Raw genomic sequence first — 11,665 nt, forward strand, 5'->3', positions numbered from 1 at the left:
GCTCAATCGTGCTCTCTGTGACCGATTTATAAAAATGACGTCACTGCAACCTTGAAGAAATACAGGGTGTGGTGAAGAAACGCAGAGATACGGTGGTCCGGGGGTACGGTAGTTTTCTCGTTGACGTGAAAGAATTCATTGGGAGAGAAGAGGAGAAGTAACGGATTAATGGGGTTAAAAAGCGATTGAGGACTCTTGGGAATCAGGATTCTAGATTGTAGAAGAAATTCAGAAATCTTCAGAATCAGAGGTACTTTAGGGTCGAAAAGTGTCAGAATCCGCCAAATACGAGGTTTCTGGAACAGGTTTCTGCTGAAATTCCTCGATTCTGGTCGATTTGATAGCCGGAAGATCAAAAAACTGATTTTTGTGCTCCAGAAACTGAGTGAATTCTTTGATTTCCGGCGATTTGATTCTGAAAATGTCAAAATATAGTAGAATCTGCTGAATTCGATGTTGTAGATCAGAAATTTACCATTTTGACGGTAAAACGTCTACTAAAATCGTTTTGACGTCTGAATCAGTCGGAAAACAGAATTTTGAGCTTCTAATGGCACCCCTGTCAGTTGGAATTCTGAGAATCCGTGTTCAGAAGCTCAAAATCGGATTTGAAGGCTTCTGGATGCCGACTCAACGTCCAGAAATCAGAATCCGCGGCGAAATTCTGAATCGAGAACGTTTCTTTCACTCAACATTTCGAAATTCGAAGATTCTGGAAAATCTGAAATCTTAATTCTGAAAATCGCAGAATTCTGAAAATAACTCGAAATTCGATTATAGGAATTTCAGAATCTGGAAATTCTGGTTCCGGTATTCCGTTACTCTGGAAATTCTGACAGTTCAAATTTTCGAAGAGATTCTGAAAGATTTCAGAATCCTTTGGCCGATCCCTCATCTCCATTTTCTCCGTTCTCATTTTTCTCGTTTGCACACAGTGCCCATGACCCCATCATCATTCCTAGATAAAAAGTGACGTCACGTCTTCATCTTCTTCTCCATTCTCATTGCACACACACAGACACCCGCACCACCCGATTTTTTGACGGTCAAAAAGGGGTATAGATAGTGTGTGAACTCTAGAGACCGACAGACAATGTAGAACAGGGCACCTCGCCTCTCGGTCCGTCGAATGTGTGTGCCTACACAGAGTCCGTTTTTGCGAAGAAAATGCCGAGTGCGCACGGCATGGGTTCTGGTGGAGAGAAGAAGACAGCTGGTGGGGCTATCTGGTAGAGAGAAGAGGTCAACCAACCCAGCTGGAATCTGGTGATCTTTGATACTTTGGTGTTACCGAATGAGAGAGGAAGAGAGCACAAATGTGTGTAGTTTGAACAGCGAGAATATCGCCGAGAATCCGACCGGGATACGGTATCTGGATGTTTGAACGAAGTCGAAATAGATTCAGACATAGGAATCCTCGAAATTCCATCTGAATCCCTGAAAATTGGATCTGAAGGCTTAGATTCCCAGAGGGATACGGTATCTGAGTGTTTGAACGGATTCCAGACAGTTTCATGCTTCAGAATCCTCCGAATCCCTGAAAATTGGATGAAAAAACCATCTGGAGGCTTACATTCCAGAAGGTGTGAATCCGTGAGGGATACGGTACCTGAATTACAGTGAAATCATTGGACGGATTCCACACTGTTTCATGTTTCGAAATCCTCGGACCCCTATTTTTGATTGATCTCCAGGTGTCTTGGATAGATTCTAGTTTAATGAGACGTGAAAAGGACTGAAAAAGTCTGAAAATCCTGGTTCTCTGGACTTCTTCAGGTCAATTCAGAGTCCAAGTCGTTTCAGATGGCTCAAACCCTGTTCTGAACAATTTCAAGTCCTCATCTTCACCAGAGTCCAGACTGCACCATGAGTTCGAGTGATTTCACACAAGATTCGTGATAGTTTCAGTGCATCTTAACGCTGAAAACGATTCTGAATTGTTTCTACCCGTTCTCATCGGCTTCGGGCAGTTTCAGACTGTAGTTTTCAGCTGATTTTTAACCGTTTCGAGCACAAATTCCCTTTTTTCATCTGTAATCGATGCTCCAGATTTTGAGACCTCTGGATGTCGATATTCCTGAATTCTGGAACGGCCTTTAAGCAGAAGTTATGAGAGAACTGACTTCCAGACTTGATCACTCTGATTTAGAATCCCCCAGAATGTATTCCCATACCGTTACATACATTTTCAAATAACGAAAACCCCCCAGCTGCCTGCCCAGCGGGATACATTCAAATACTGTTGCATAAGGCAGATGGCCCCTTTTTCGCTCACTCTGTTGGAATCTCCTTCCAATTTTGGGATTATGAAGGTGACAGGTGTGCGTGGGAACCATATGGAGACGATAGTGTCTCTGGTTCGTGAGATAAGAATCCGTGACGACAACAACAATTATGTGATGGACACGGGTGGGAGACAGATGATGATGCAGGTAGTAGCGGTATACCTAAAGCTGTAATTATCTTCGGGATCGTTCAAATTGATAGAACTCCGGAGCGTCGTCAGAATCCTGAATAGTCAGAATCAGAATTGTCGGAAACCATCAAGTTGCCAGTTTTCGGAATTTTTGGAGTCAGAAGACCCCAAAAATCCGGATTTGTGGAGTCAGAAGACCCCAAAAATCCGGATTTGTGGCCTTAATTGAGCAGCTGGCCTTGTAAATTTCAGTCAGAGACCGTCAGAAGCTGTCGAGAACGAAAATGATATCAGAAAAATCTAGAATTTGTCAGGAATTTGATAATTTTCAACTTGAATAGCTTATGAAATTCCAGTCTACCCAAAAATGAGTTTTCTGACTGAAACTATGCGTTTTGGCTGAATAAATATCATTTTAAGTTTGAAAACCGCGATTATACACAGAAAAATCGCTTAAAAATGCAGTTTTCAGTGCTGAAATTGAGATTTTTAGCAAAAATTTGTCTGAAACTCAATTTTCCAATCCGAAAATTCCATTTTCATTGTCAGAACCTCAAAAAAACTGATTTTCCGCATGAACTGACTCTGCGTATTCTGATCGAATTCGAGCAGTTTCAAAGTAAATTCGCAGAAAAACCGCTGAAATTCGATCAAATTCGACCAAAAAGACTCAAAATCGAGTAAAAATGACCGAAAAATGACTGAAAATTGACAAAAATTGACAAAAATCGATCGAAATTCTCAAAAATTGAAGAAATGCCGATTTTCAGCAAGTTCTTGCTCATTTTAAAAGATTCTGACTGAAAATTGCTTCAATTTGAGTAATTTTGCGGCTTAAAATAGCTTAAATTCGACCAAACAAGACTAAAAATCGAGTAAAAAAGGCTGAAAATGGTCAAAAATTGAAAAAATTATCTATTTTCTTTCAGGAAAAACCGCTTTCGCTGACGAAATGGCAAGAAGCGATCGCATGGGCGAAACTCGTCGAAATCGTGATTCTCGATCGACCGATTATCGACAAATCGGCGGCTCCCAACTACTCGCAATCCGCTTTGAAATCTCTTTCACTTTTAGTCTTCTGGCCGAATTGGAAAGTGAGAAGACAGGCGTCGTCGAGTCTTCTGAATATTCTGTCGAATGAGAAGGCGTTGTTCGCCGAGGCACTCGCCGATTTGATCTTTTTGGATACGACGAATGGAACGATTGATCAGTTGTTGAGACGTGTTCCCGGTGAGTTAGAAGGAATTTGGCTGAAAATGAGGGGAAAATGGTTGAAAATCGTCAAAAATCACCCGAAACCTTCATTTTTGACGATCTTAAAGTCGAAAGAGTCTAAATTTGGACACAAAATACCGATTTTGAGGACTTTAAGCTAGTTTTAGACTTAAAATATTTCAGTGTTTAGGGTAATTTTCGACTGAAAACTTCAGTTTTTCATTCATTTTTGACGATTTCGGACCGATTTTCAGTGATTCTTCAAATTTTCGTCAAATTTGGGCTGAAAATTGCATGTTTTTTCATATTATTTTTGAGGATTTTGAGACAATTTTAACAAAATTGGCCAATTTTAGCCGAAAAACGTATTTTCAGATGCATTTCTAACGGCTGAAAGATTTAAAATCCTATTTAGAGACGTTTTGAATTCATTTTTATTGAGTTTGGACCCAAAAATGTGCATTTCTGACGATTTCAGCCGATTTCAGGCTGAAAATTTCAGTTTTCTCCCTTTTTTCATCAGTTCTCATTAATTTCAGGTTGGTTTCCGGTAGAAAAACAGCTGAAAATCGCTGGAATTAGACCAAAAAGACTCAAAATCGAGTAAAAATGACCGAAAATTGACAAAAATCGATAGAAATTCTCAAAAATTGAAGAAATGACGATTTTCAGCTAAGACAGCCCGAGTGTTTGCTCATTTTGAAAGTTTCTGAGTATAAAGAGTATAAAATTGACTTTTTGACTGATTTTCGACAGAAAAATGGAGCGTTTGTAGTAATTTTCATATATTTCTGACGATTTTGGAACGATTTTCAGTTATTCTATATGAAAAATTCGACAAAAATTCTGTTTTTGATGATTTCAGCCAATTTCAGGCTGAAATTTTCAGTTTCTTCATCAATTTCCCATAATTTCCATTAATTTGCAGGTTGTCCGAGTGGCGATGGATGGCAAGTGCCTGGTGAATGGTACGTGTCGACACTGAAACATCTTCTGACACCCAAAGAACCGGAATTGGACAAATTGGCGATTCACACTCTCCTTTTGGCTTCAATTCAGAGATTAGTGGAGGTCGACGGATCAGTTTGGTTGAGATGGGTTCACGAACACAGAGAGTCGAAAACGTGGCAAGCGAGTGAAGTATTCAGAGAGAACGCCATTCAGAGAGTTTTGCAGTGCAAGAATCGAGGTGTTAGGTATGGGAAATTGGGGAGAAATGGGCTGAAATTGCTCAATGTAGGCTGAAAATTGCTAAAAATTGACTGAAAATTACTTAAAATCAGCTGAAAATTGTTCGCTGAAAGTTAGCTGAAATTACTGAAATTTCATCAGAATTCTTCAGATTCAGATTGAGGAGCAATAAGCGAAAATTGGCTTGAAATTGCGCAATGTTGGCTTAAAATTGACCCAAAATTACCCAAAATCAGCTGAAAATAGCTCTTTTTTTCGCTGAAAATCAACTGAAATTACTGAAATTTCATCAGAATTCTTCAGATTCAGATTTCAGCTTAATAAGCGAAAATTGGGCTGAAATTGCTCAATGTAGGCTGAAAATTGCTCGATTATCTGTAAATTTACTTAAAATTGCTGACAATCGGCTGAAAAACTCTAAAAATGACAGAAATCGCTTCAGATTCTCGAAAAATGAAAGGTCATTTTCAAAAACTGTGAATTTTTGGATAAAATTGGAATTTTTAGTGAAAAACCTGACTTTTTATGTGAAAAAGTGAATTTTGACATTTTTCATTCAAAAATCGTATTTTTAGCCTTTTGGACCACAATTGGGGCTTTTGGCTGAAACATACCCAAAAATGAGTTTTCTCACTGAAACGATGAGTTTTGGCCGGAAAAATTTCATTCTAAGTCTGAAAACCGCAATTTTCATCAGAAAATTCGCTTAAAAGTGCAATTTTCAGTGCTGAAATTGAGATTTTCAGCGAAAAGTAGTCTGAAACTCGTATTTCCAATCCTAAAATTTCATTTTCATTGTCAAAAACTCGATTTTCAAAGCCGAAATTCGGATTTTTGCAAAAAAAATTGTCTCGAACGATATTTTGGCAAATTTGGACTCTAAAAACCCCATTTTCACTCAAAAACCGCCAATTTTCTTGCAGAAACACGGCTCTCATCACACTCGTCGCACTTCACGACGAACGTCTTCGTGCCGATTTGTGGAAACACGTGGAATCGAGTATTCGCGAGTTGGAAGTGAAGGATTACGGTAGAATTACGGAGAACGAGATGGCGATTTACAAGTGTCCCGAAGGACAATTGTATAACACGAGAGTACTCGATTTGTGAGTGGAAAAAGATGAAAATCGCATTTTTCAACCGAAAATTGGTCTGAAATGCTCTAAATTGAGTGCTTTCAGCCAAAAATACGCAAATTGAGTATCTGGCGTTCTTTCGGCGCGTTTTTGGCTGTCTGGGGCTCCTTTGACGCGTTTTTATATATACTTTGCGATTTCTGGGCTAAAAACAACTCTTGGAACTGAAATTGACTGTCTGGGGCACCTTGGACGCGGTTTTGTACCAAAATGTTCATAAAAAGATCAATTTTTCAGCGATGAAGCCGCCGGTATCAAAGGACAAAAAGGAACGAGTATCGAGGATCAGTTGGCTGAAATTCAGTTGATGTGAGTGACAGAATCGTCGAAATGGAAGAAAAATTGGGAAATTCCAGCCCAAAGCTCTCAAAAATTGGGATTTTCTGTTTAAAATACAAGTTTTTTGACTGAAAAATTTGATTTTTCTATAGAAAATCCATTTTTCGCTACAAAAACTGGATTTTTGAGCGAAAATTTTTGTTTCCCGAGAATTTTCAATCAAAAATCTGATTTTTTTATCTGAAAATCTCTCTTTATATCAAATTTTCAGCCGAGAACTCGCTGAAAAACGACGAAAGGAAGGAAAACTGTCGACGAAACAGAAACAAGTGATGGATAAGGAATTGGCGGCAGAGAAGGAGACGAGAGACGCACTGAAATCTCTATTTGAGACGGCCGAAGCGAAATTGGATGAGGCGAGAGCGATGGTCATCGCTGATTCCGCCGGAGCTTTTGCTCGGTGAGATTTGGAGTATTTTTCAGAGTGAAAAAATGGGTTTTTAGGCTCAAAGTTGAGTCCGGGAGCTCTGAAAATAGTTTTGGAGCAAAAATTGGGTTTTTAGGCTCAACGTTGAGCTCCAGAGCTCTCAAATGAGTTTTTGGGTGGAAAAATTGAGTTTTAGAGCAAAAATCGAGTTGTGGAGCTCCGAAATAAGATTTTGAGCAGAAAATTTTGGTTTTTGGGCTCCAGAAGTTCTCAAAATCGTTAACGGACATCTGGATAAACGGAAAGACCTCTTTTTCATCGTTTTTGACTTAAAAATTTAGTTTTACTGCTGATATTGCTCGTTCAAATGCTCGGATCGACAGTTTTTAAGCATTTTGGACCTTTTTCTATCGAAAAATTGAGTTTAGACGCTGAAATTGATATCAGAAGGCTCAGAAAAGATTATCTGTCCGAAATTCAAGTTTTTGACTTAAAACTGTGAGAAAGACCGGATCCTCAGCTCAAAAATCTCATTTTAAGATGAAAATCTCAGTTTTTGACGAGTTTTCAATGGAAAAATCTCAAAGTTCGAGATTTTCAGCCCAAAATCTGGTTTGCTGTCGAAAAATTGAGTTTAATCGCTGGAATTGCTTCTGGGCGGACATCTGGACGTTCAGATGCTCGGATTGTCTTTTTTCTATTTAAAAATTGAGATTTTTGAGCTGAAAAACGAGAAAATTGATGATTTTCCAGCATTTTCAGCTCAATTTTCACCCCAAAACTCTAAACTTTCAGATCGGAATTGCTGTTCGACTACTGTATGCCAATGACTCGTTCACTTCTCGTTTCCGAACAAGCCGCCCGTCTCTTCTTGGCGTATCGTGATGCGTGTTTCGAGCATACGGATGATTACTTGGGTACGCTATGTTTTATTGAGAAAATATATGGAAAATCTGACATTTTTGGGCTGAAAATATGGGAAAAATTGCATTGCGAATCGGAAAATGGTGAAAATTGCGGGATTTCCGCCGAAAAACTTTGATTTTCGGTATATTTGCACTGAAAATGGACTTTTTTCCAACGAAAATGTCTTAAAATCGTATTTAATGAGTTTCCAGTTTGAAATTCTTACACTGAGAAAATGTGAATACTTTTTTCGATTTTCTTTGTGAAAATCTGAAATTTTCAGCTATAATAACCGTCTATACCTCATTTCAATCGGAAAATCTGAAATTCTGTTGAAAAATCGATTTCCCGCTTGTTCGCCCATAAAATTCTGAGATTTCAAATATAAAAATCTCAAAAACCACAAATTTACAATCCAAAATCGCTGAAATTTGAAAATTTGGAGATTTTTCGTCTGAAAACCGCCAAATTTCCTATAAAATCGAATCTGAAATGCTTAAAAACGCTCATTTTCAATCTAAAATTACTTGAAATATCATAGTTCTGACAATTGATTCTGACGCGTCCAAGGCGCGCCAGTCGTCAATTTTAGATCACTTTAGCGTCTTTTTTCGATCCCAATTTCCTAATAATAACAAAAAAACCCCAATTTTTACTCAAAATCCCTCGAAATACCTAAAAACTGTGCGTTTTTATCTGAAAATCTTTGAATTTCCCTCGAATTCTGTTCATTTTTCACCTTTCCGACCCCCAGATGAGTATCTATTCTCATTCTCCCGTCTTCTTCTTTTTCTTCTTCTTGACGAAATTTCTCTCATTGTCACATATAGAGAATGGAGACGGCGGAGAGGTGTTACAACATGTTATCTCCGCGTTTTTCACTCAAAAAATTTGAAAAAAAAGAATGAAAAAAGAAGAGAGATGAGAAGAGATAAGGGAGAAATGAGGGAAAGGAAACATAGTTTAAAGTGTTAAAATTTAATGAAACGAGACGGGCGACGCCGATCTTGATTGTAATGGGTTTAAAACTTGGGTTAGATATGGTTTGGAGATGAAAAAGTGCGATTTTTGGGTGGGAAATTGGTGAAAAACGGTGAAAAATGGGTTTTTAGAGTGAATTTTGGGTGAAAATTATGAAAATAGCGATTTTTGTGTTGGAAATTGGCGAAAAACGGTGAAAAAACTGTTTTTAGAATGAGTTTTGGCTGAAAATGGTGGAAAATTGACTGATTTTCAGCCAAAATGAGTTTTAAAGCCTTTTTGAAATTGGTGGCTGAAAATGGGCTGAAATTGTGGTTTGAAGTAGAGTTTGGCTGAAAAATTGAGTTTTTCTTATGATTTAGAGCTAAAATTGACAAATTTATTGGTTTTGATCGATTTTTGACTGAAAATTTATCAACTTCTAGTGATTTTCAGTAGTTTTAGTTGGTTTCAGACGGATTCCAGCACTAAACTCGGAAAAAGTCTGAGGAAATTAGTGTTTTTCAGTTTCAAGCGATTTTTTAGCATTTTTCCTTTGCAAAAGCTGAAAATCGGTGGAATTTTAGACTTTTTACGCCAAAATACACCAAATTAGTTGGTATTGGCTGAAAAAAAGACTGCAAACCTGAAGTTTAGAACTCAATTTTAACCGAAAATGTTCGGAATTCGGACTTCATACCCCATAACTTGTTAGAATTCTTGATTAACCTAGGAAATCTGCAAAAATGTGGTGATTTTGACACCGGAAATCGCATAAATATCCGGCAGGAAACGTATAGCTGATTGATTGTTTTTCCGGAAGGCCTTTGGAAAGGAAATTGTGGAAAAGTGTCATTTTTAATGCTGTTTCCGGGGTTTCTCAGTATTTTCTGTCGGAAAATTGACTGAAAATCCTATTTTTCATCTGAAAATTGGTGAATTTCCAACTTTTCGAGACTTGGACTCATTTTTGGTCTTCATAATCATTTCCAGATGATTTCGGATCATGTCCTGTTGGAAAATTAGCTGAAAATCTGATTTTACTGGCATTTGGTGCAATGTTGATCTGAAAATTGGCGGAAATCTCAATCTTTCAGTGATTCGGGCAGTTTCTATCTGAAATTTGCTAAAATCCCGATTTCCTGGAGTCTGAATCCATATTTGGGCGTCAGAATCGCTTGCTAACGATTTCTGATCATTTCATGCTCGAAAACTGGCTGAAATTCCGATTTTCTGGTTTCCGACCCATTTTGGTATTCAGAATCGCTTCCAGATGATTTCTGATCAGTTTCTCCTGAAAAATTGACTGAAAATCCGATTTTCTGGAGTCTGTTCCCATTTTTGGTGTTTAGACTCGTTTCCGAATGATTTTTGATCATTTTCATCTGAAAATTGGGTGAAAGTCCCATTTCTGAACCCATTTTTGGTCTTCAGAATCCTTCCTAGATGGCCTCTCCCCCCTGAGATGAATCATCTTCCAGCCGGTACCCTGATACCCCAGCTGTACAAATTAATAGTAGTAGTTGCTGATGACCATCACTTTTACTACTTCTCTCTCTCTCTCTGTTCTATTCACTACTTTTTTGTTGTGTTGATATTGAGAGAAAGAGAGGCGTTACAACAGGTGTTTACTCCCTCCCGAGTGTTCTCCTCGTTCTGTTCAACAAAAACTATACAAAAATGAATTTTGAACGAGTTATGAAGGAATTCTGAACGGAAGACGAGACCTGGAAGGCTGAAAATGACACCTAGAACCTCGAAATCTCGAAAGTTTGGTAGCTGAACGATATTCAAAGCTTCTATTGAGAATCGGACGGATTTCTGGGGCTTCTAGACGCCTGGAGACGTATTTTTCAGTTCAGACGACGTTAGAAGACTGAATTTTGAGTTCTAAACGGCTTCTGGACTCCAGAATCTGGTGAATCTTGAACTGTCTGAAGTTCCCATTCTGATTCTGACAGAACTGTCTTCTTTACCTCAGAACTTCTGGCAATATCTAAAGTTGCATCTATTTCGAAGGATTCTGACGTCTTCAGAAGGTTATAATCTCAAAATTCGTTCGAATTCTTCAAAATTCTGAATCAGGCGAGATTCTGGTTTTCGAAATTAATGAAATTTTCAGTTTCCACTGAATTTGACACCGTTGACGTATTCAGAATCTGTAACTTTGAATCAATCCGATTTTCTGCGCTTCTGAGACGCTCCGACGTCTCCAGAATGCTCAAAAACTTGAGATTCTGAAGCCAAAAACCATGTTTGGAGCTCCAGAAGATCTCACTATGGCGTGAGCTCAAAAAGACGTCGCCGATAGTATTGGAGGGATTCAGATGCTCCAGTTGACCATCTTGACATCATACTGAGCTTAGAAGCGAGTTTGAACATCTGTAGCCAAAAATCTCGGTTTCGGAGCTCCAAAAGACTGTCATGACGCTCTGAAGGTTTCAGAAGACAAACTGAAAGATTCTGGCCAATTTCGATGTCTTGGAGACGTCTCAAACGCTGGAGGATGACTCGGAAAGGCTCTGGAGCACTAGAAGAAGCTGAAATCAGTGCTTTGACATTTTTTGCTCTTAGAGCTCAAAGAGTCTTCAGTATGCTCAAAATCTGAAAAACTTTGAATCATATCGACTAATCTACTCCGGAACTGCTGAAAATCCTCTAATAGCATCACTTTGACACTTCAATCCCTGCAAATCCCCTCTCCAACTAATTCCAACATGTTGATGTTTACTACTTTCTCCTCTTCTTCTTGCCATTTCTCTCTCTCTCCACGGCTCGTCGCGGTGTTGTTTATCACTCTCCTTATCGCTTCTATCCGTTATGAACCGAAAAACGGGATGAAATGGAAAAAAGAGAGAGAGAAAAAGAAGTGAAAACTGATTCCTATTCATCTCCCCTTTGCCACTAACTAGGAGACCGATGAATAGGGGGCAGTTTGGACATGAGAGAACAAATATTTTTCATTTTGATGCTCTTCCCGCGTCTCTTTTGATATCAATTGTCGTCATTATCACTATCACTATTGGAGTGAAAAGATGCAGCTGGTGCTCTCTTACTACTCTCCTAATGATATGATACTAATTGACAGCTAAGAGATGAAAGAAGACGGAGAACATGCGAGGAGGTGGGGAGGTC

General features: G+C 38.6%; 1 protein-coding gene across 1 annotated transcript; it reads left to right on the forward strand.

Moving 5' to 3' along the window:
* Positions 1 to 2,336: 2,336 nt before the first annotated feature.
* Positions 2,337 to 9,600, forward strand: GCK72_011492 (uncharacterized protein; the record flags this gene model as incomplete). Its single annotated transcript, XM_053728491.1, has 8 exons — positions 2,337 to 2,432; positions 3,346 to 3,646; positions 4,560 to 4,827; positions 5,746 to 5,928; positions 6,196 to 6,267; positions 6,509 to 6,697; positions 7,460 to 7,581; positions 9,524 to 9,600. The coding sequence occupies 8 exons, from the start codon at positions 2,337 to 2,339 to the stop codon at positions 9,598 to 9,600; spliced, it is 1,308 nt and encodes a 435-aa protein (XP_053588068.1).
* Between the last annotated feature and the right edge of the window lie 2,065 nt (positions 9,601 to 11,665).

Source organism: Caenorhabditis remanei, chromosome III (genome assembly GCF_010183535.1).
Source record: "Caenorhabditis remanei strain PX506 chromosome III, whole genome shotgun sequence".
In the NCBI taxonomy this organism is placed as follows: Eukaryota; Metazoa; Nematoda; class Chromadorea; order Rhabditida; family Rhabditidae; genus Caenorhabditis; species Caenorhabditis remanei.